At 33.4% G+C, this 26667-nt stretch overlaps 1 protein-coding gene across 2 annotated transcripts in view; it reads right to left on the bottom strand.

Moving 5' to 3' along the window:
• Med13l (mediator complex subunit 13L) overlaps nt 1–26667 on the bottom strand; it is a 305063-nt gene that overhangs the window by 260638 nt on the left and 17758 nt on the right. For both annotated transcript variants that reach the window (XM_046446238.2, XM_046446239.2), the window contains exon 2: nt 7940–8177. In XM_046446238.2, the coding sequence (XP_046302194.1) occupies nt 7940–8177 (238 nt within the window). The remainder of the gene's footprint in view (nt 1–7939; nt 8178–26667) is intronic.

The raw sequence follows: 26667 nt of genomic DNA, 5'->3' as shown, positions 1-26667 counted from the left end.
TCATCACCAAAATTATTTGCATTAAAAAGAAAAAAGAGGCAGTGGGCCTGTAATTCTCAGCAACTCAGGGTGCTGAGGCAGGAGAGTTGTAAGTTCAAAGCCAGCCTCAGCTGGCACTAAGCTGAGGAGAGTCAACTAAGTGAGACTTGTCTCTAAATAAAATACAAAAAAAGGGCTGAGAATGTTGCTCAGCGGTCAAGTGCCCCCGAGTTTAATCCCTGATATCATAAAAAAAAAAAGAAGAAGAAGAAAAAAGAGGGCTAGGGTTATAGTTCAGTTGGTAGAGCACTTGCCTAGCACGTGTGAGGCACTGGGTTGGATCCTCAGCACCACATAAAAATCAAATAAAGGTATTGTGTTCATCTAACATAAAAATTTAAAAAAACTTAAAGACTGTTATACAGTTTATATAGTGTAGTCAATTCTCAATTTGTTCCAATGGTGACTATCACATCTCATTAAAAAAGAGATTTTACTCAGGTTTACTTTACATAAGTAGGGGGCTTCATATCAATGCAAAAAGATTAGACCATGATGATGCCTGTACTTACCAGTACTTAACCCCCCATCAAACAATTAAACTTTTCCCCAAAGCAATCATCTTTAAATTATAATTTTTTATCAACTACTTAATTTTCATATCATTAGAACATAAGTCCTTTCTTCACATACTATAACACTATAATCTCAACATAAATGTCTCATTTTTTCATTAAAAAAAGAAAACTAATTACACGGGTCAGTAAGTTACCCATGGTAACACATCAATTTTATTTACTTTTAAAAGCTAGACTTCAGGGCTGGGGTTGTGGCTCAGGACGTGAGGCACTGGGTTCGTCCTGGCACTCAGAACTACATAAATAAAAAACTAAATAAACAAAATAAAGGTATTTTAAAAAAAAAAAAAAGTTAAGACTTCAACTTGTCTTCTCAATTTCAAGCACATTTAGCTTGATAATTCGAATTCAATGGATCTTTTTCTATTCTTCATATGAAAAAATCCTTAAGTCAATATAATCATGCCATAATTTTACAATATGAATCTATTACTGAAGTCTTAATTATATCTTTTAAGAATATAATTATTTAGTAGTGTAATATAAAAGTATGCATGCACTAGAATCATCTAGATAATCATCTTACAATGAAAATTATTACTATGTGAAAGCTTTAGCAAACTTTCCAGAACAAAACACTGGAAAACAGAATTATAATAATGATTAAAGAAGTCAAAAAATATATATTAAGAACTTGGATTAGATTCCAGTTAAAACCAAGATACCTTATAAACTACTTAGAACTATATATATCTTCCCTGCAAGTACTTTGTTTCTCATAAAATACAAATGTATTTTTCTATTATCATCCACAAAAATTATAAAAATGAAAGGTAAAGGAAAATTTATTTTTCAGGTACACTGTATAATCAATCTCAAAAATTCCAATTGTAAAAAGAAATGCTGATTCATTAAATACTTTTACATAACTACAATGCTGCAGAACCATATAATTCATCTTTGTTTCAAAACCACTATTCTATACTTGAAAAGTAAGTTCAAATAATTTTAATTTTTTTTTTAAATTCAAAGATTAATCAATGAGGTGAAGAGAAAGCCTACATTTTGGGAGCAAATTTTTGCTACACACCAGATAGAGCACCAATCTCCAGGGTATATAAAGAACTCAAAAAACTTAACACCAAAAAAACAACCCAATCAATAAATGGGCTAAGGAGCTGAACAGATACTTCTCAGAAGAGGATATACAATCAATCAACAAATATATGAAAGAATATTGAACATCTCTAGTAATTAGAGAAATGCAAATCAAAACTAAGATTTCATTTCATGTCAGTCAGAATGGAAGTTATCAAAAATACAAGCAACAATAAGTGTTGGGGAAAAGGTACACTCATACATTGCTGGTGGCAGTATGGAGATTCCTTAGAAAACTTGGAATGGAACCACCATTTGACCCAGCTATCCTACTCCTCAATCGACACTCAAAGATTAATTCTATAAGGAAAAATTTTCAGAGGTTGACTTTGCCATCTTAATTTGCCTTTCCTAGAACTTCATTGATTTTCTTCCATTTTCCTCTTGACCTTGGCTGTGACTTAAGGAGCAGTATTTATTTGATCATTTAAAAAGCAGATGGTTTCTGGCACAGTGGCTCACGCCTGTAATCCCAAGCAGCTGGGGAGGCTGAGGCAGGAGGATCACAATTTCAAAAAAAAGAAGTAGATGGTTCAAGGAAGTATTCTGTTGATTTAAACAGGCTAAAAAATGAGGCTCTTTTGAGGAAAAGGCTACTTATAAAATCTCAAAGCTTCACCTCAAATCCACTTAAAAACTACAAAAGGAAAAAACATACATCGGAGATATCTGGCAGACACCAACTACCTTGACAAAGTGATTAAACTTAGTACCATTAATTCTGGCACAAACTGACATACTGTACCACATGGGAAATATACAACATTATCTACCCTATATATGGCCAAAAATGTTTGACTTTCATCATGAGGAAACTATTGACAATTTCAAAATATCGAAAATTTTACAGTATAACTGAACTTGTCCCTTCCAATGACATCAATATCTTCAAAAAACCAAACAAGGATAAAGAAAGAAAACTTAGGCAAAGTTGTACCTTAAGAGAAACTAAAGAGACAAAACACATAAGTGCATTGTATGAACCTGACTAAACCCTGCCTGGATCAGAGGGAAGAAAAGCTATAATAAGTATTATTGGGACAACCATGGAAATTAAAATATGAACTGAATATTAAATATTCTAATGTGGATGTCCATTCTTATGTGGATGTTGAAGTTCTTCAGTATGACAACAGTTTTATAGTCATGTAGGAAAATATCCCATGTTCTTACAGGATTTACAAGGATAAAGGTTCATAATGTCTGAAAACCACTTTTTAAATGGTTTAATTATCAGGGGGAAAAGGTATATGAATATACATGTGTAAACATTTTTCTAAATCAAGAGAGGAAGGGACTGAGGAAGTTGGGTTCTTCCTTGGAGATTAACACAGGTTACATCAATCCCATCATTTGAGAATATGATCATACTCTACACTGATTATATTATACTAACAAACTAGTTCCCCATTCTCTTCTCTCAGCCTTCCTATACCCCTACAAAATGCCTACTTCTTTTTCCAGAGGCTTACAGAGAGTTCAACAGTATAAACCACAATATTAGTGTTTTAAATTGTTGTCTCACACTTGTCACTGTCAGAAAACCCAATCTGTGTTTCCTAATGTTGTTTTTACAATGGCTCATGCCTCCTGGCATAGGCGGCAGCACCCTTTAAAAAGAAAAAAAAAAAAAGGCAATAGGCAATATTTCTCTCACTAAATACACAAGGAACTGCCAATTTGCCCCAATGCTTTTTAAGTCAATTCCTAAGACTTCTGATACTGATATTGGATCAAATGTTTTTAAAGATCTAAAGTTGTATTATTGTTACAATATGTATTTGTCCATGTAATAATCAAAAGGGAAAGGGAAACAACATTAAATTTTAAAATTATAGACAGTGCAAATTTAGTGGTAAGTTTTTGGTAAAACATATAAAGAAAATTAGATATTTCCACCTCTTGGGAATTAAAATCCAAAAAAAATAATGCCAAATTTTAACTATTTCAATCTCCTCACATTATTAGATCATCTAAAATTTACTATATATCAACTCTCTCTGCAAAATTGATACTATGCTTAATTAGAATCACACAAAATAAGTCTCATTCACTGATTAAACAAACATCTTGAGCACATACTAGTCTGTATCTGTTATTTCTGCAACAAACGCTCTTAATGCTCTACACAGCAATCTCCAATCCCTGGAAGCCCGTGCTTGTTCTCTCTACTATTGGGGGTTTTAGATTGCATGTCTTTCCCTACCACTAGGCAGTGAAGTAGACAGAAGACTCTGTTGTTAAAACGATTTTGTTAGTATAGGGGGTCAGTTTAGCATACTGTATCAATCTCTAAAATTCAAACTCAAACTATGGGAAAGAATTTAATCAAAAGAAAAGAGCACAGGTGTATATAATTATCAAAGATTATTAATATCAAGGTTATTAATTATGAATATCAAGGTTAGTACCTGATCATATTTTGTAATTTAAATTAATCTGTATCCTAAACTAGTAGGACATTTAAGTTCATATCCTAATTTAGAATAAAATTAATTATTGTAATATTATGTTCTTCCCGTTCATATTCATCTTGTACATTAGGTGTTAATCTTCCTAATTATAGCTTTCCTGATCAGAAATATACAGCAATTCCTCAAAACCTATCAAGTAAGACAAATTCCTCATCCTTACTTCACTGTACTCCATAAACCTTTGTGTGAGCTCCTTCCTGTGACTAGAACAAGCTCCATCTCAACCTAGATAAGTTCTATATATCCTATAAGATTTACCTCTAATGTCACCTTTTCTTACATTCTTATGTTGTTCCTAGCATAGACAAATTTCTATGCTTGTCTTATACCTTTTTTGATTATGAGCTTATCAAGGGTAGGGATCCACTCCAATCCCTAAAATTGAACCCACAGACAGAGGATATGGCCATAAGGATGGAAAAACACACACATCCGGCATGTGCCCTTCTTTGATACCACTATGGGCAGAGGTCAGCAAAGTTGCAACTGAACTCTATAGGGACACAACAATGTCAAATTTTCAAATACTGATCTCTCCATAATGTCATTTAGGTTTTGCCATGGAAGTCCTGATAAAGGTCCTATGAGCAGGGGTTATCTTCACTACTCTGGTATTTTATATTGCTAAATATTAAAATTAGAAAATGTACTTACTTCAACCTAAAAGTACACATTTAAAAATAGTATTTGACAGATACTAGCAAGCACTAAATGTTATACAGAACAGAACCAAATTGTTTAAATATTGCCAAAATGATTTAATTTTGATGTACGGGTTGCCGTCATCCTACTAGCAGCAACAGTAGTCACAATTATAGTTTGACTGCTATGTGTGCTATTTTAAGCACTTTATAAACTTCAGCTTCATAATCCAATTTAGAGTGATGAAACTGAGACAATAAGTTAAATATACTGACAAAAGATACATAACTTTTAAATGATCATGCAGACATTCAAACCCAAGCAATCCACAGCCCAAGCTCTAAACCACTATGCCACAAACAATTCCAAGACGAGAGCCCACAAGTGTTTTTCCAAGTGACAGGGACAAACTATACATGTATTATTGTTTTCTCTTACACTATTTCACAGCTATTTCAAGCATTTTTTTAAAGTATAATATTATAAAATCCTTTATCATTTATGGGAATGTTTTATAACATTTAAATGCAAGATGGTGGCTTTGGTATTATATTTTACTGTGGCATTTCTACGTAGTAAGCTCTTTTGGGACCACCATAAAGACAAAGGGAAATGCCAATAACATAACTAAAAAATAATGTTAAGGAACAGTGAAATGTCCCTATTAAAAAAAAAGAAGAAGAAGAAGAAGACGATGCAAGTAATAGTACAGCTGTATTTAATGTTGAAGTCTAATAACAGGATTCTGCCAAAATTTATTCTAACCAAAATGAAATGACTTTTAAATATATTAGAGAATGAAACAGATTCCTATGTATCCATTTACATGACTAATAGTCTTTTTGTATCCTTCATTTTTCATGTTTCCTCTGTGTGTCATAGTTCCCATCACTTGAAATAAAGTTGTCTTTATGTCATTTTTCTAACAAAGTTTCAAACATTTCTTACTATTAGGTTGAACCACATAATACTACCCTTTTCAACCTCTACTATATGGAAAAGTAGACACTTCATATGAGTACATCTAATAACTTTCTTAAAATTCAACATTTATTAAAGGGAAGAGGCATATCCAACAAAGTTACAATTGTTCTATCACTATAATACTTTGCTGGTAGCACACAAAGGATAAACAATTTACATAGTCCTAAACTCAAAAGAAAAAAAATCGTTCCCATGGGAAAATGTTCACAACCTATTTGTTAGAGAAGACTGAGATACAAAACAGCACGATACCAATTTCGTTTATACATAAAAACATCAACTACTAAAACTCTGCGTTAGCCTCCAGGATTTTCATTTCTTTGTTTGCTTCATTTTGTGGTTCTGTTTTCCTAACTTTCTAGTTAAATATATAGTACTTCTGTAATTTTAAAAAATAATTTCAAAAATCAGTCAATTTTTGCTTAATTTTTTGTCAAAAAAAACTTAAAACATTAATGAACCTATTCAATCTAAAACTACTATAAGAAATGTAAATAGCATACACCTTTGTGTTATCTCAGTACCAAAGCTCATAAAAAAAATAACAACCTGATTTTCTGTTCTAACAGTGCAATTTTTTTTTGTTGCTATGAATGAGTAACTTAATACTTCAATTAAGTAAATCAAACAATTCGGTTTGGTTTCCTCGTCATTACAAAACAATTTGTACTGCTAACACAAAAATGTTTAATCATGAGGGGATCAATATGGAACAGCAAAATGAAAGAAGACGAGGCAGAACACATTATGAGAAATAAGAAATCAATTTAAAACAAAAAAGGGGGAGAGGGTAAAAGAAAAGTTCTGTTCCTTTACATGTTACAAAACCATTTAACAGAAAATATATATATGTTTTGATATTGAAGAGAACAAACATAAATGCTATGAGTATCTCAAACTATCTTAATTTTAAAATTCTGATCAACAGAATTTGGGTGTTCTAACAATATTATCTAAATTAACTACTAACTACATGAAATGGACTTAATGATGATCATAAATTCTGAGATTTTGCTGATTAACCAGCTAAGTAAGCAATCTCACCCAGAATGAACTTTTGTATTTATAAAGCAAATACCCTAAAAAATATCAGAAGATTTGAGTTTAATAAATAAGGTAAACAACTCAATTAGTCCACTGTGGTTTACTGCCCCCTAGCTGTTGTGGCAGCAGATATCGGAGATTAAAAATGGCTGCCAAGAAAAGTTGGAAAAGTGTCAAGGAGTTTTGGCAAATTTTTGAACCTTTTGAACAGACTCACAAATATGCACTAAAGTTAGTTTAACTACTTCCTTTAAAAAAATAATGTTAACTAACAAAACATTTCAAACACTACCTGAAACTTTTCAACCACTAATTAACAAAACATAAAGTAGTTAGGCAAAATGCCTCTTACCAGAAACTCAAACTAATAAAATTTCCTCTGGTTATAATTTGATGGTAAATATGAAGAGCAGCTTAGAACAATAAAACTCTTATATGTTCAGTTTCTGGATATCAGATTATTAGATGCAATTTGATGTGAAAATTAGTTAACACCAAAGCCAATCTTCTTGAAATCACTGAATTACATAAAATGCAGTAACAAAGCAAGGGAAATTTTGCTAAGATCTTTTACAGTAATCAAACCAGATCCTTTATTGTAATCTTTTTTTCAAAATTCTGTCCAATATCATAATTTTGCCCAATAAGGCTTACACTTAAGTTCCTGTGTTACTTTTCAAATTTTCCACCAAAGAGTTCAGCTGGCAATGAATCATAAGAGCCAAAGTCTAAGAAAAAGCAATTCTGTTCATTTTACTATCATGCTAATTATTCAAAATTTCCTATTATTTAAGAACAGTGGATTCTTAGCCTTGTTTCCACCCCAACACACCCAGGGGACACTTACTTTTCTTTAACAATAGTCGTTTTACAAGATTCTAATTCTCAGAGTGATTGGGAAAGAACATGAGAACTTGGGTAAAATATGGGTTAGGAAGACGAAGGGTGAGAGTGAGGATTATAGACAAACCCATTATTAAACACTTGGAATCTTTCTTAATCAGTCTTAACCTTTTCAGAATTTACCATTGTTCAAAAAACTGATGCAAATAATTTTTAAGAAAAAAACATAATCCTTACCCTGCAGTTCATGATGTATTACACCCACAAGGTTGGGTTCATCTCCCCACCAGAATATCCATAATTCTTTGCAATCTGGTTTGACATCACGACGCCATACACACAACAGGTTGGCTTGCAGGCAGCGGATGAAACTTAACAAGATTGGATCATCTTGGGCTGGGGCTGAAATTATGGGTCCACAGTCCCCATGCCCTCCAAAATTGTACCTACGCCATTTGATTCCTGTGAGTTCAGCCTGCAAAAAAGACAAGAAAATTTCAATCATTTTGATGTTTCTTTTTACTTATAGACCACTAAAAACAAGCTTCCACAGACAAAAGCAAATTTGCTAAGATAAATATTTACACTCAACTTCACATCATTATTTCTCCCAAGGAGAACTAGGATTTTGTAGTAAATATTTAGGCAAATAAAAAAATGGTTCAACAACAAATAAAGATTATCAGCTTGTTAAAAAAAATGAGTAGAAATCTTGATAGAAATTACTTCCTTTGCCCCCTCTAAAATCAAGAAAGGATATCAGATTAGGGATGCTCAGCCAATGAAGTCCATTCAAATATTCCAAAATCTGAAAAACTGCAAAATCTGAAACACACTGGTCCCAAGCATTTCAGATAAGGAATACTCTACCTATAAAAGTAAAATAATTTCTTTCATAGTTTCCTCAATTTCTTCTCATTCAGAAGCTACAGTTTAAATCCTTTTTAATCAGGGAAGCGTTAGCATGCAACAGCACAATGCTTCATCGTGAACACCAAAAGGCTATTTAAGAAGAAGATGCTAACAAAACTGATTCAGTTATCAGCAATTTACCTGTGCTACTTAGCAGGCAGCACACAGAAAAGCTCTGATTCTATAACAATTCCCTAACTAGTTTGGTCTTCTGTTTTTCAAACACATTTTAAAACATGGGAACTCAAAACAAGCAGAGAATAGAAACCGTAACTCTGTTCCATCATATGCATTACATTTTAAGATTTCCGAAAGCTTAAAGAATTAAACTTTAAAAAAAAAAAAAAGAAGTGAACTCCTTACTTAGGTAACAATAAACAATACACTCAAAACTGAGAATAAAACTAATTCATAATGTAATTCTGTTTCCAACAATCCATGTGACCCTTACATCCAATCTTTCTTCATTTCTTCCCCTACAAAATCAATCACTTTTTTGTCAACAAATTGTTTTTCAAAAAACAAGTACCAATGAGCAGAAAAAGTCATATCTTCTATCAACATGACTTAAAGAAATTTAAAGTGCCACAACCGTCAATAACTATAATGATCATATTTAAGAAAAAAAAAAACATTTTTCTTTAATCCAAATTTAAAGAGTTTCACTTCAAAAGAATGGTCACAAAAATAATATCCAAACTAACATTGTCTGAAATTCAGTAACATGTACTTTACTCTGAGACACACAAATCTAATCTAATCCCACTCATTGTAAAAGTTGGTATTGGCATCATTTAGGCTTTCACTGTACACTACTTGGTTTCCTCTGAGAATAAAAGTACTACATAACAAAAAAATTCTAGGACACATGCCTATAATCCCAGGGACTCAGGAGCTGTGCAGGAGAATCATGAGTTCAAAGCCAGCCTCAGCACTTAGGCCCTAAGCAAGTCAGCAAGATCCTGTCTCTAAATAAAACATTTAAAAAGGAGGCTGAGTGTAATGTAGCTCAATGGTTAAGGGCCCCGGGTTCAATCTCCAGTAACAAAAAAAGTTCTAGGCCTGGGGGTGTAGCTCAATGATAACAGTGCTTTCTAGCATATTTGGAAGGCTTGGGTTCAATCCCTAATAGCACACAAAAAAAATTTTTTTACAATATACATCATAACTGTATCAGAAATATTTATTAACATCTTACTTTACAGTCTAATTGTCTTTCTGCATATATAAAGTTAAAACCATATTGAATGGTTTTATGTCCTTTTTTGTCACTTATAAGTGTTTTCATATATTTCTAATTATTCTTCAAAATTAATTTTAATGTTGCATAATATTCTCTTCACTGCTGGGAGAAAATTTAAGTTAACTATCCCATAATAACTGGATGATCTGTTTTTCCCCACTATTATTAGTATTAGAATTCGTGAACATCCTTGTTTTCCTGATTTATTTCCTTAGAAGATACGACTGCATGATTTAGAACAATTAACAGAAAAATAAGAATACTACCAAGATTCATGATGAGCACTACCAAACTGTTTTCCACTGATAGGCCCCACAAAACAAATAATCTCCCAAATTGTATGTTATTTAAAATACTTGCCAACTTTATAGAAGGGTATCCCTGAACTAATCTATAGTCCTTGTTCTGCTTGAAGAAAACCATTATCACATATTTGATCAGATATATAATTTAAGGCCAGACCTCATGGGTTTGAATTTCAGCTCTTCTCTTACTTGCCCTAAGCAGCAAGAACCAAGCAAGTTATTTAACCTTGGCCCTTCTGTCATCTAAGCTGTACTTACTCAGAGGATTGTTGATTAAATGAGTTAGTATATAGTTGGTCCTCCATATCTGTTAGTGCCACATCCCCACAGTTGACCAACTGCAAATCGAAAATACTGGGGGAAAATGTGTCTATACTCAACATGTACAGACATTTTTTCTTGTCATTATTCCCCAAACAATATAGTATCACAACTATTTAAACTGCATTAGGCATTAGTAGTGTAGAGATAACTTACACAGGAGTATATGAATATATATGTGTAAATCCTACATTTCTACATTTATATAAAAGACTTGAGCATCTGAAGATTTCGGTGTCTGCAGAAAGGTCCTATAACCAATGTTTTAGATACCCAGTGAAGACTGTATACCTAAAGTCCTTTGGGGGGGGGGGGGGCTAGGGTTGCGGCTCAGCGGTAGAGCGCTTGCCTAGCATGTGCGAGGCGCTGGGTTCGATCCTCAGCACCACAAAAAAAAGTAAGTAAAATAAAGGTATGTGTCCAAAAACAACTAGAAAAATATTTTTTTAAAAAAAGCCCTTTGGGCAGTGTCTGACACATGGCAAGAACATACATGATATTATCATCAAATAGTAATAATACTATTTCTTTGACTTATCTGTTCATATCTGTCCATTTTTAATCATACAAGTTCCTTTGTTTCTTCAAATAAAAGCAATGTCTGTAGTTTTAATAAGAAAGTTTAACATCAATTTCTAAATAAATGTCAAAGAAAGCCAAATAAAAAGAATAAAAAGTGGTACCTGAAACCAGAAAAGCTAGAGAAGATTATCACTTAAACTAAAGACCAGTAGTCTGTGCCTAAGCATCTTAGAGAGAGAAGGAAGAGGGAGCAAATACCAACAATAAATATGAATAACAACTAATGACATTAACTATACTTAAAAGCTTAGAAAATTAAGACATACCAGATACTTAAACATGAAATGAGTAGGTCTCCAAACAAAATTTATGCACAGCAATTTACTCACAAGAACACTTTCACCTGTAACATTAGGTACAGTTCAGCAGACAAAATATTTGGCTTTGATTCAGAATGGTTTCCTAATCCTGGCACTTCCCCTAACTTCCTATCAATGCTTCTATGCTCTCAGTGGCAAAGGGAAGCTGCTGCCTGCCACCTTCTCTGTGTTCTTTACAAATCTGTTCTAGCAAGTGATAGATTATAAATTCAAATGACATAACAGCAAGGCTACACACTTAATAACTTCATAACCAATTCAGTCAAAAGAAATAAAAAATGCCCAATTATTTTAAAATAATTTAGCTCCTTTACTTTAAAGCTAAAATTAAATATCATTATACTAGTCTTCATTGGAAAATTTAACAATGATATACCAATCAAGGCTAACAGAGATAACTAAGTATAAAATGGATGTTTAAAGACTTAGCTTTAAATTTTGAAATACTATTTGATAAGAAAAACAACTTAATGTTACTAAAATCATTTGTCCAAGAAAAAAATCCCATCATGGATGCATATTCAATTGCATTAAAATATCTTCATATACCATAATCATAATTAAAAATCAATTACACTTCACGTTCTCTTATCCCAATTCCTGACAAATGTATCTCTTCAAGACTAAAATGTATTTAATGATTTCAAAATTTTTAAGCAAAACTTTAAAATATTTCTAGATTCAAATTATCCCAGGACTGAGGATGTAGCATAAAAGCACTTGACTGGTGTGTGAGAGGCCCTGGGCTTGATCCCCAGCACGCCAAATTATCCCAAAAACAAGATTACTTATGTCAACTAAAGATGAATAATCCATAATTATATATAAGTTTAAAATCACATGTTTTTTTCAGCTGGGCATGGTGATGCACACCTGTAATCCCAGCGGCTCAGGAAGCTGAGGCAGGAAGATCTTTAGTTCAAAGCCAGCCTCAGCAGCTTAGCGAGGCCCTAAGCAGTTTAGCAAGACCCTGTCTCTAAATAAAACATACAAAGGGCTGGGGATGTAGCTCAGAGAAAAGTGCCATTGGGTTTAATCGCCGGTACCAAAAAGAAATTTTTTTATTCACATGGTTTTGCCAGGTGTGATAGTACACACCTCTAATCCCAGCAACTCAGGAGGCTGAGGCAGGAGAATCCCAAGTTTGAGGCCAGCCTCAGTAACTTTGTGAGACCCTCTCTCAAAAACAAGAAGGGCTTGGGAGATAGCTCAGTGGTAGAGTAGCCCTGGGTTCAATCTCTAGCACTGAAAGGGGGGGGACACTTGAAAAATAGAGAATCAACAAATGAAACAAAGAAGTAGCATACATGTATGCATAATATTGACCTCCACCATGGTTTAAAGACCTACAAATACCAAGCACCATACCAGGGTCTGCATATTTAATTTCTAATGCCAGGCACCATACTAGGGTCTTCATATGTAATTTCTCATAACCAGACATAGTTCTCATTACCAAGTAGCTGAAGAAATTAGACTCAAAAAGATTAAGTAACTCTTCCACTGCCATAAAGGTAGAAAATGGAAGATCCCCAGAATAACTGGATTTCAGCCACAACTGAATTTAAAGCATAAATTCTTTCCAGTCTGTCATGCTGCTTTTTAAGACAAATGGCAAGAATTACACAGGATTATAAAATACAAAAAAAAAAAAAAAAAACTATCATCAACTCAATTTAGCAATGACTTGAGCTCATGTACATAGTTTCTACTTTAAGAATGTTTTTATGACTCTTTCTTTAGTCTTCCTGGGGTATTAAGAAAATCAGTATGAGTGCCCATACAACATCCCATGAAAAGACTTTTTTATTTCATTCATGTAATTATATACCTTCTTTTGCATACTGTCACTATAAAAGAATACCTACACAAATTAATTCTTAGAAGATATGTATACAAACCAAGAAATAACTATTCTAACAGCAAGAGAAGATGAAGGTAAATCTACTCAGCAATGGCTGAAATCTGTTATACTGGCAGTCAAGTTTCTAGGAAAATTGAACTGAATGGACAGAGACTGATGGCATAAACAAAAGACCACTAGTCAATTCAGAATGGTTCCAGTTAAACAGATAATAACAGAATAAGGATAAGTGTGCTTCCTAACAACAAATGCAGTTTAAAGAAATTTTATATTGATTCTTAGTGTCCTATTCTTTAGATACAATAAGTAGGAAATAAGCTGATAAATCCTCCCAATGGATATGGGAGGATAATGATAAATTCCAAAGGAGGATTTATTTATCACTTATTTGTAGTGACTTATCAAAGCCAGATCTCTCATGACCAACAATGTATACTTAAAATATGGCTCCCCAGATTTAAAACTGTAGTCAATGGTCATGGAATAGAGTAAAACTAACAGACATGCTGTTAAGAAGGAACCCAAGATGCAACATCATGAAAAGAATATTGAATGGAGATCAGGAGATATAGGTTCAAGGCTGGTTTTTCAACAATTTACCTATATGATATTAGGAAACCTACACCATCACAGAGCATCTCAGCTTCAGGAGCTGTAAAGTAATAGGGTTGACCTAGATACTATAAATGAGTTCAAGTCTCCTGGCCCAAGCTAATTACAAACACTCACAAAATAAACTTATAAATGAGATAGAACCCTTTAGATGTCTTAGAATGACCAGTTGCAAGAGCTGCCAGAAGATATTCAAAATTTCAAGAAATTGAAAAATTCCTCGAACTACAGAACAATTATACCCAACATCAATTCTGGACAGGATTCTAGGATGGTATGTAGAAAAGACACCTGTGATCACTTGGGGCTAACAGGAATGCTTTAAGAAATGCCAAGTCAGACCAACCTCACTTCCGTTTATGATAGGGTTGCTACTTTTCAAGAACAGGGAAATACAATAAACATAATAGGACACCTTTCAACTTGAATCATGGGAAGGAAAAAAGTGTTACATATAACTGAAAGCTTGTGTTAAAACACTAACTAATCAACTCCAGGTAAAGATGACAGATTAAACACACACATCTGCTTTTGCTTTCTCTTAAATCCCTCTAAAACATCAGTGAAGAAGTTTTGTTTCTTTGTTTTGTTTCTCCTTTAGTTATAAAAACCATAATGATGGGTAGAACAGGAGAGAGGATAGGATCAAAATTTTCAAAGCTAAGAAGCAGACAGACGCTCAAAAGCTAAAGAGGCTTATAATCCCTAAGACAACTGAATCCTAGACATGGAGAAAGTAGAAATCTTTCAACCCAATTGACACAGAATCCCCTCAGCCTCAGGAATTTTTGATACAAGTACCTTTGTAGTAGGGGTCAAAGGCAGAAAGGAGATAAAATAAGGAAAACTGATTGAAAACCTGTTTAGCAAGCACTGAAATGTTAAGATACTTTCCCAATGCACAAAGCTGAGTTACTGCCCAATCTGCACCTCAGTAAATAATGGGGAAGGGTATTCTCTGTAGACAATAAAACAGAGGTTATGTGAACTACGGAAAAACAGGGAAACTCAAAGCAGATAACCACAGTGAAAACAGAATTAGGTGCACTCCTACAGAAAGAAGGCCAAGAACCACCATTTCACCACCACTGTTGTCTAAGCACCAAAAAAGTTAGTAGCCAGTAACCCGCTATAAATGAGTCTGGAAAATCTTACCAGTTAAAGAAAGACCAAGGTACCAACATCAGAGGGTCTCCAAAAAAAGAGCTCCCACAGATCAGCGAAGTGCACAGTAAATAAGCATCACTCACATAAAACTCCCCAAACATTATTTTAGTCCACCATTCCTAAACATGAACAATCAAGAACACTAAACAGTTAAGGAAAACCACTGAGCAATTATAGAGACAAAACAAACAGAAAATGACTTAGAGGAAATAGACAACATAGAAAACTTTTAAAGGGGCTGGGGATGTGGCTCAAGCAGTAGCGCACTTGCCTGGCATGCGTGCGGCCCGGGTTCGATCCTCAGCATCACATACAAACAAAGATGTTGTGCCTACTGAAAACTAAAAAATAAATATTAAAAAATTCATTCTCTCTCTCTCTCTCTCTCTCTCTCTCTCTCTCTCTTTAAAAAAAAAAAGAAAGAAAACTTTTAAAAAACCTACCAAGAGATAAAATCATTCAACCATCAAAAAAAAAAAAAAAACAGGACACTGTGCCAGAGAAGTTGAGAATTTAGAGAAGACCCTCAGAAATTTTTAATGACACCAGAAATAATGAAACTCGGTAAAATGTGCAGAAGATAGTTTAGAAAACCTCCCAGAAACTAAAGCAAATAAAAATTAAGATTGGGGGATGAGGATGAATATTAAAGAATCAACCCAGGAAGTTTCTGGGAGTGTAGTTTAATAGTAGCATGTGCAAGGCCCTGGATTTGACCACCAGCATGTCCAAAAATTTAAAAAAAAAAAAAAAGAAGAAGAAGAAGAACTCTCAGAAACAGAAAATGATGATGATATGACCAATAAAATAATTAATAAAAATTGCCCAGAAAAAAAAAAAAGTGAATTTCTAAACTGAAAGGGCTCTCTGGTATCAAAAACAATTGAAACTAAAAGGAATATCATTATAAACTATTAGCATACTTGCAGACAAAAAGATTATCCTGGCTTCATTTATCCAGGTCACATATAAATAATCAGGAACCAAAAGGACTTCTAATTTTTCAACAGAAATATCAGAAGCAAGTAGGCAAAGGGGCAATAACTCCAAAATTCTAAAGATTTATTTCCAAATGAGATACTTTTACTGGCTTAAACTATCAACTATAGAAGAATAAATAAACTTTAATCATGTAATTTTTCTCAAATCCAACAATAAACCCCTTTTCAGGTGGATACTGGATGTGTACCCACAAAAAAGGAGGGTATAAATCAAATAAGAAATTTTGAGATTTGGGAAACGAAGCCAACATGGGAGGGAACAAAAGAAATTTCTAACAATGAATGATGATTTGAAGTTGTCAAGTATACATCAATCTACATTATAACATCTCAGCTGGCTCCAGGAAAGACTCCTTAGGAAGATGGAACTGATAAACACCTGGAATACACAGGAGAGCCCCAAAAGGGTTTCAGACAGGAACAAAGGTTTGGGGAAGAGTTGGTTAAAACAGAAAAGTAGCCTTTTTTAAAAAAATATTACTATAACCTTCAAGTTATACAGAAAAGGAAAAGCAGAGTTTAGTAGATGTCTCAGCCATACATTAACATGATGAAATTCATGCTAACCCTGAGTACTGAGTGACCCAAAATTACTCTACAACTATTTTTGTAAAATAGAGAGATGGAAAAGGTACATTTTGCTTTGTGGGAGGCAGAAAGAATAAATCCTCAGCTTCAATAGTGGAAGATCTAGAATTAAAAACCTAAAAGTAACTACTAGCTTAGTATTAGAAACATTTAAGTAAGAACCAAGATAACAAAAGAGAGTGGCACTGTTTGCCTATGAAAAAGGTAAAATGTTATTCTTATAAGCCTTGTAGAGTTATTTGATTCTTTAGCTATGTAAAAGTTAACTCTGCTAGAACAAAAAAAAAATTTAAATTCAAACAAAACTAATCAAAATATGGTAACAAATTGTATTTAATGCAAAGTTACTAATATTGAGAATTCACATACTTTGTGTTACAAACTTATTCTAGACAAATTGCTAAACTTAAGAACAATTTAATGTCCCATAAATTGTGTTGCAAAACCCAAAAGGTTATTTATCCTGTGTTAAAATAACCTGATGTTGTCTTTTGTCTTGTTGTTGATGTTGTCTTATTAAAACTCCAGCTGGGAAAAAAAAATAAAGTAAAATAAAATTCAAATTTCACCTCTCAAAAAACAGAAGTAAAAAATAAAAAAACTTCAGCTGGGCAGATTCCAGCTGCATGCTCCCTCCTATAGCTCTGCTGCTGGCCAGGAATGCTCTCTGAAGAGAAACTATTAACAAGACTTTGAGCCTCCCATCTGATTGGTTATTTCCATGTCATGAGACATGTAATATGATATCCCTCCATACAATGATACTGGATATAAAAGATGCTCCTAACATACATATTTGTTGATTTATAGTAAGTGTTTTCTTCAAGTGTAATTTTTCTTTTTACCCCTCAGTTTACCAACATTAGTTCAAAATATAAAGATAAAAAATAGAGATTTGGTTTATAAGTAAAAAGATACCAGAGATGTTATTTGACAGTAAGTTTAGGGCAATTAATATGAAGCAGCTACCTTAAAAAGTTGCCATCTTAAGTTACATTAGTAAAAAGTACCTATTATGCAATAGATCTAACTTATTAGTTAAGTCACTAGTCTCACTAATACTCTAGGCTCCTAGCTCCATACTGTGAGAGGAATCAAAACAAAATGATACAAATTAACAGATGAAAGGCTAGGTTAGCACGGAAATCTAAACATTACATGGGGCTAGAACCTATCTGGCCTCAAATTCAATCCCGTCAAACATATTAATAGGGCAGCAAAAATAAAACAGAATATAAAAGGATTTAAAAAAAAAAAAAAGTTCAATGAACTTAACAAGAAGTTTAAAAGATCCTAAGTTATTAAGTTTTTTATTATATGAAAGACTGATTTGTAGACGATTATATTTGCTCAGCAGAGTCCCAAGTGGTAGCAACAGAACCAAATGGAAAAACTGATTAAAACAACAGTGACACCCCCCACCTCAAGGGAAAAAAAATCCCTGAGAGTTTATCATGGATGGATATGGAGATTAAGGAGAGGCAGCTCAATACTAGATAAGCATACTTACCACAAGATAGCTTTAAACATAAATAAAGAGCTAGTTGGACATGATTTGCCTGAAATAATTACACTCTGGTTTTGCTGACATCTCAAGTAGGACAACTTACACAGACAAATGTGACATTTAAAATATAAATAAGAAGCACCAAGGCTGGGGTTGTAGCTCAGCCTAGTTCATGTGAGGCACTGTGTTCAATCCTCAGCACCACATATAAATAAATGAAGTAAAGATATTGTGTCCATATACAACTAAAAGAAAACAAACAAAAAAAGCACCAGAATTGTCCAACCACCATAAACAAAAAACTGAACCAAAAATTATGAAATTACTATTTTTGGGCATTGGACAACCATCGATCGGTGCAGAACCAGGATCCCTAAGAGAAAGAAAACAAATGAGGTGGCTCTAACAAACTCTGAGGCAGCTGGAATTTGTGGAGAGTAGATCACCAGAAATAAGGTACCTGGGAAGAAAATAGCCCCAAAGGTCTGATAGGGGTTCTTTTTGAGACTTTTCCTAAATACCATTTGGTTCTGTACATTAAAACAGTAAAATTCAACAAGGCCAGGCAAAGAATTACTAGAAAGTTATCATTCCAAGAGCTGGGATATAGTCAAATCCTAAACATCTGGCAGGGGTGGGGTAGGAGGTGCTAAATACCTTGGACACCAAAGAGACTTTAGATGGGTCATGCCTCATAGGTAGGAAACCAGCCCTAGCATAAAGACTATACTAACTCACCCAAATATTGAAGCCTCAAAAAAATGTGATAATAAGTTGATCTAATTAACTGCCAGTAACCAAATTATACTCTCTAAAGGAAAGAAGCAAAATCCAGAGTTGCAATACATAACATTCACAATTGTCCAACAACTGAATACTAGACATTCAAAGAAATTTTTTTTAATAATGGGACCCATCACTAGTAGGAAAATCAGTGAATAGAAAGAGCCCAAAATGAGAGCAATAACAGAATTAACAATCACTTTAAAACTATTCTAAATATGTTCAAGAACTTACAGGAAAAATCAAACATAACACAGTTAGAAGTGAAGAATATAAAAAAAAAAGGTCTAGGATTTAAATATGCAAAATCTGAAATGAATGGGTTTAAAAATAGATGAGGCACAGAAGAGGAGGAAGACAAAGAAAAGTAGGAGGGAGAGGAGAGGAAGAGGAGGAGGGAGAGAAGAAAGGAAGGAGGCAGGGAGGGAGAGAGGAAGAGAAATAAAAGGTGTCAGGAGACTAGAAAACATACAACATAACTATCTAAGCTAAAGAACATGAAATCTGTAAAAACTGAAAATTAATAAGCAAGCCAAGGTTAACTTTATTCTTAATTTCTTATAGTTATAGATGAACAGCATGCCTTTATTTTATTTTATTGATTTTTTTTTAATGTGGTGCTAAGGATTGAACCCAGTACCTCACACATGCTATGCAAGTGCTCTGCCACTGAGCTACAGCCCCAACCCCCAAAGTAATTTTTGTAGTGAGACTAATATAAGGTAATCTCTAAGTAACGGTCAATCTATCTCCAAATTCATGAAAACAATAAATCTCTGATCCAAGATCAACAAACCCCATGGGCATAAACAAAGAAAACTACATCAAAATACATCAAAATAAATAAAGTCTTAAAAGTGGTCATATAAAAAATCCCCCTTGTTGCACAAGGGGAAACAAAAATTAAAATTAACTACAGACTTCTAATCAGAAAAAATGCAAAGCAGTGCTGGTGAGGTAGTTCAGTAGTACAGCGCTTGTCCAAGAAGCCTAAAGCCCTGGGCTCAGTCCCCAGCATCACCAAAATAAGAATTAAAAATTTTTCAAAAGTGGGGGGAGGGGCCTGGGGTTGTAGCTCAGTGGTAGAGCACTTGTGCCTATCACACATTAAAAACAAAGAAATTTTCAAGCCAAAACAACATTCTAAAAAAAAAAAAAAAAAAAAAAAGAGGATCTCTAAATCTAGAATTCTACATTAAGGAAAAGATTCTTCAAAATGAGAACAAAACACAGACTTATTTTTAGATGAACAGAAGCCAATATACCTGCACTAAAATAAATGTAACTGAAATAACTTTTTTTTGTGTTCTTCAGGTGCAAGGAAAATTATACAGATTCAAATGTGGAGCTACACAGAAGAATAACAAGACTGAAATAGTTAAATATGGATAGATGGAAAATATTTTTGTCATTTTTAAATCTCGTTAAAGCTATAATAATAATGCATTGTGGATCATATACTAGATACAGAAGAAAAATGTATGATGACAAAAGCACCAAGACTACAAAGGGAAAATGGAAGTATATTATTCTAAGGTTTTTGCATTATAACTAAAGGAGTAGGGGGTTAAACCATGATAAATTAAAGATGCATATTACAAATCCTGGACCAGTCCTTAAAAGCAATGCAAAGAGATGTAACTACCAAGAGGGCAGTAGAGATAAAACATAAAATAGTATCTTAAAAAAAAAGGAAAAGAAAGGGAAAAAAAACACCTTGGCCCTGCTGATAATCCCAGCTACTGGGGAAGCATAGGCAAGCAAAGGCACAGAAAGATCTTGAGTTCAAGCCCATCAGGAACAACAGAATCTCCAAAAAAATATTCAGGTTGGGGATGTAGCTCAGTGGTAGAATGCATGCATCCGAAGCCCTAGTTTCAATTCCAAGCACCACCGCACCCACCCCACCAACCAAAAAAAAAAAAAAAAAAAAAAAAAGAACAACAACAACAAGAAAAATCAATCAAAAAGGAAGTAGGAAAGGGGGGGTGGGGGGATCAAGAATAGATAGGACACATAGGGAGGAAAAAAACAAGATAGTGGATAGTGGACTTAAACCTAACCATTTTGCTACGATTATATTAAATATAAATAGCCTAACTATTGCAATTAAAAGGCAAAGTACTCAGAACAAAGAAAAACAAAAAGGCCCAACTATGATTTCAATAATACATACACTCAGGTTACACACTTAAATACACTTTACATAACACTTAGGTTAAAAGTAAAAATGATTTTAAAAAGTACATCATGAAAATACTATAAAAAGCTGAAGTACCTAGATTAACATCAAAGTTGACTCCAAGAGGACCATTAATAGGAATAAAGGGGGAAATTTTGTAATGATAAAAATGTCAATTCTTCAAGATGAGACAAAAGATTTCAAATGGGTAGGCACCTCATAACAGAGTTTCAAAATATATGACCTCGAAACTAATGTATCTAAAAGGAAAAACAGACAAACCCAGAATTATAATTGGAGATTTCAACAGGCCTCCTCTCAGCAGTAGAAAAAGTAGACAGAAAATCAATAAGGATACAGAAAACCAAGAACAACTCTGTCAACCAATAAAGCCAAACTGACATTTTTTTTTATTTATATAACTACACAACCAGTGAAACTCCACATCTTGTAAAACTGCAAAAAAGGATCCTAATTAGAATTAGTTATACTCCATGTATGTATATCTCAAAATATACTGTCATGTATGTCTAAAAATAACAAATAAATTTTTTTAAAAAAATATATCAACAAGAACATATGCTTTTTTCAAATATGGAACATTCACTAAGAAAAATCATATGCTAAACCATAAAACAAACAAATATATTTTTAAGAACTGAAATTTCTGAACAAAATTAAGTTAGAAATTAACAAAAAAAATCTGGAACTTCTCTACTCTCTTAATATGGAATTAAACAATATTTCCAATAAAACAGGGGGCAACAAACAAATCACAAAGGAAATTACAAAATATTTTTGAGTTTACCATTAACAAAAATACAACATACCAAAATATGTAGAATAAAATTAAAACAGTATTCAAAGAGAATCTATAGGGGCTGGGGTTGTGGCTCAGCAGTAGAGCATGTGCCTAGCACCTGAGAGGCACTGGGTTAGATCCTCAGCACCACATAAAAATAAATAAATAAAATAAAGATATTGTGTCCAACTACAACTAAAAAATATATTTCAAAAAAAAATAGAAAGAGAACCTGTAGACTTATTAAGATTAGAAAGTTATAAAATCATTGATATAGGCTTCTACCATCAGAAGTTATAATTAGAGCTGCGGTTGTGGCTCAGTGGTAGAGTGCTTGCCTCAAATATGAGAGGCACTGGATTTGACTCTCAGCACTGCAAATAAACAAAAAATAAAAGCTCATCAACAACTAAAATGAATGAATAAAATCTAAAAATCAAAAAAAAGTTATGAGTATATTAAGCCAAAAGTAGAGAAAGAAGAATATAGAAAAGAGAATAAATGAAATATAAACAGACTACCAACAGAGAGAACAATAAAATAAAAATGTTCTTGGGCTGGGGTTGTGGCTCAGTCGTAGAGTGCTTGCCTAGCATGCGTGAGACACTGGGTTCAATCCCCGGCATCACATAAAAATAAACAAATAAAATAAAGGTATTGGTCTATCTAACTAAAACAATATTAAATATTTTTTTAAAATGTTCTTTAAAAAGATCAATAAAATTGACAAATTCTCACTAATCAAGAGAGAAAAAAGCCACGCACAGTAGACCACACCTGTAATCCCAGCAGGAGAGTGAAGCAGGAGGATTGCAAGTTCAAAGCCAGCCTCAGCAATTTAGGGATGCCCTAGCAATTTAGGGAGGCCCTTTTTCAAAATAAAAAGGGCTGGGGATATGGTTCAGTGATTATGTGTCCCTGGGTTCACCTCAGTACCACACACACACACACACAGAAACACAAACTAGCAATGTCAGGAATAAAAAAGGAGGTTATTACTACACATCCTAAAACCACTGAAGAGAGAGGAGGATTATTATAACCTTAATGCCAGTAAATACAACTTAGGTTAAATAAATTTCTAGAAAAAATTGCCAAACTCATACACAAAAACAAAAAAAGAAGAAGAAAAAAATGAAACAGCCCTGTATCTATTAAAGACATGAAAAGTCATAGTTTAAAAACTTCCTGGAAAAAACCTCCAAGAAAATATGGCATCACTAGTAAATTCTATCAAACATCTAAGAAGAAATACCACTGGTAGGAAAAACTCACTCAGAAAACAAAAGGACTGCTTCCCAAATCATTTTGAGACCAACATTACTATTATATCAAGATCAGACCAAGAAATCTACATGGCAATTATCTTTCATGAACAAAGATGTAAAAATCATTAACAAAACGTTAGCAAATAAAGTCTAATCACACATAAAAATGATAACATCATGAATCTAAAATTCTTCTTAGGAATTCAAGTCTATTGAACATCTGAAAACCCATCAATGTAATTTACTATATTAATAAAACAAAACCTAACATCATCTCAACAAATCAATAAAAATTTTTTAACAAAATTCATCACCCATTCTTAGCTTTTTAAAACAAAGAATTAAAAGAAACTTCTTCAACCTGATTATAGAGATATTACAATATTATTCTACAGCTAACATCACAATGACAAAACAAGTATGTACACTCCTAGTACTTCTATTCGATACTACACTGTAGGTTCCAACCAATGCAATAAAGCAAGACTAAGAATGAAAATACAAACTGGGAAAGAAGATTTAAAATGATCTTTATTTGAAAATGACATTATCATGTACTTTTGCAAAAATCGAAGGACTCCACCAAAAAGTCTCAACAACTAACAGAGTCATAGTACACAGGATCAAAAAATAACTGCATTTCTATAAACTAGCAGTCACAATGGGAAACATTATAAACAATATTTAAAACAGTACTGAACAACTTACACAACTTTAGGATTTAATTTGATTTAATGTGTGTGTGTGTGTGTGTGTTTCTTCCAGGATCTATAAACCAAAAACTAGAAAACAATATTGAGAGAAAAATTAAAGATCTAAAGAAACAGAGAGCTGGAGGGCAGCCCAGTGGTAAAGAACTTGACTAGCCCTCTAAGAGGCCCTAAGTTTGATCCTCAGCAACACACACACACACTCTAACAGAAATAGTTAGGCCATGTTCATGGACTGGAAGACTCAAAATTAACAGCAATTTGCTCAATTTGACCTATAGATTCAACATAATCTCAAAAAAATACCCACCAGTTTTTAACATACTGACAAGATTCTAAAACTTACACTGCATAGGAGTGTTGATTACTGGGAGAGCACTTGCCTAGGAGGCACAAAGCCCTGGGTTTGATTCTAAGCATCACAATTTTTTCATTTAAAAAGTAGAATAAAAAACTTATATTGAAATGCAAGGCACCCAGGGCTGGGGACGTGGCTCAAGCGGTAGCACGCTCTCCTGGCATGCATGCGGCCCGGGTTCGATCCTCAGCACCACATACAAAGAAAGATGTTGTGTCCACCTAGAACTAAAAAATAAATAAATAAATAAATAAAATCTCTCTCTCTCTCTCTCTCTCTCTCTCTCTCTCTCTCTCTCTAAAACATAAAAAAAGAAAAAGAAATGCAAGGCACCCAAGAAAAGTCAAAGCAACTCCCAAAGAGAATAAAGTTGGAGAATTTACACCAACTTCAAGATACACTACAAAATTTCAATAATCATCATAGTGTAGAATCAGCATAATCAAAGAAACAGATTAGAGTACAGGAATAAATCCAAGCATAAACATACACACATTCCATTCATTTTATAACAAAGATATTCATCGGGAAAGAATTAGTCTTCAGCAAAAAGATGCTTAAACAAACAATCATATGTTGGATTAGATAATGGAGAATAAAGGGAAGGGTGGTAGAAATAGGAAAGACAGTAGAATGAATCACACATTACTTTCCTATATTCACACATGAATACACAAACCAACTCCACATCAGGTACAACTACAAAAATGAGAAGTTTTACTCCACGTATGTATATGTCATGTATAACTAAAATGAACAAATAAAATTTTGTTTAAAAAAAAGAGCTAGCTGGGGACTGGGGTTGTGGCTCAGTAGTAAAGCACTTGCCTAGCATGTGTGAGGCACTGGGTTCGATCCTCAATGCCACATATAAATAAATAAAAGTACATCAACAACTAAAAAATATTAAGAAAAAAAAAGAGCTAGCTGGAGATGAAACTTACTGTTAGAGCACCCCCGGGTTCAATCCCTGTGAGGGAGTGAGGGAGGGGGGGAGGAATAAATTGTACTTCATTAAAATTTAACACTGTTCTTCAAAGAATGCAATTGAGAACATAAAATGCCAAACAGGAGTTGGGAGGAATTATCTATACTACATTTATCTGCCCATGGACTTGTGTCCAGGATATTTCAAGAATTCTTTCCTACAGGTCAACAAAGAGAGAATCTAATTTTTAAATTGGGCAAAAGTTATGAACAGACAACTCATGAAAGATATATAAATATACATGAAACTATTAATTCATTAGTTATCAAATATAAATAAAAATCAGTTACACACCTCTGGAACAGCTAAAAATTTTTGCTGATTTTTTGTTTCTTTTTTTTTTTTAAATAGTTCTGGGAAGTGAACCAAAGGGTTTGAGCATGTTAGGCAAGCATTCTACCATCAAGCTCCATCACTTCCTAAAATGTTTAAAGTAAAACTTATTATTTATAGAAATAATATATATTCATTTATATTAATTTTATATAACCATATATTAATTTTCATAACCATAAACAAATAAATAAACAAACTGTAACATTCATACAAGGAACTACTATTTACCATTAAAAAGAAATGACCTACTCAATCAAACAATATGAAGCCAGGCACAGCAGCACACACTGTAATTACAGCAGCTTGAGAGGCTGAAGCAAAAGGATCATGAGTTCAACGCCAGCCTCAGCAACTTAGTGAGGCTCTAAGCAACTCAATGAGACCCTGTCTCTAAAGAAAATATAACCAGAGGACTGGGGATGGGTTCACTCCAGAACAACAACAACAACAAAGAAAAAAAAAAAACAATAATATGAAATCAAACACAAAGACTATATAACTGTGACTCCGTTTACCGAAATTTCTAAAAGAGGCAAAATAATTCTACAGTAACAGAAAATCAAAGTTCATTTGAAGGCAAGAAAAGACTGGGGGGAAAGGGAGATACCTGACAACAACGAGGCCTGTGAGAACTTTTTTGCATTATAGAAACATTCTCTAATTTCAGGTAGCGTATATTTGAAACCATGTGGTGGTTTCATAGATGTATACATTTGTCAAAACTCATGAAAATATTCACTTAAAATAGGTATATTTTATTGTATATAAGTTATATCTTAATAAATACAATAAAAAGTATATATATAAGCTGGGCATGGTGACACAAACCTATAAACCCAGAAATTCAGAAGGCTGAGACCAGAGGATTCCAATTCAAGGCCAGTCTCAGCAACTTAGTGAGACCCTTTCTCAAAATAAAAAAGGGGCTGAGATGTAGCTCAATGACAGAATGCCCTGGGTTCAATCCCTAGGACCATCAAAAAAAAAAAAAAAGTAGTAGTATGTATTAATGGGAATCCATATAAACAATCACTCAAAGAAAAAACTACTAAGCAAAGTTACATCTTAAAGTTAGATCTTGGCTCCTGTGAACCTTTTAGAAAGTATACAATTTTT

This window comes from Marmota monax, unplaced genomic scaffold, assembly GCF_021218885.2.
Source record: "Marmota monax isolate L192 unplaced genomic scaffold, Marmota_monax_Labrador192_F-V1.1 WCK01_AAM20220418_F8-fsc00092, whole genome shotgun sequence".
NCBI lineage: Eukaryota > Metazoa > Chordata > Mammalia > Rodentia > Sciuridae > Marmota > Marmota monax.
Note: the sequence above shows the minus strand (reverse complement) of the source record. Positions and strands in the feature narration are given on the sequence as shown.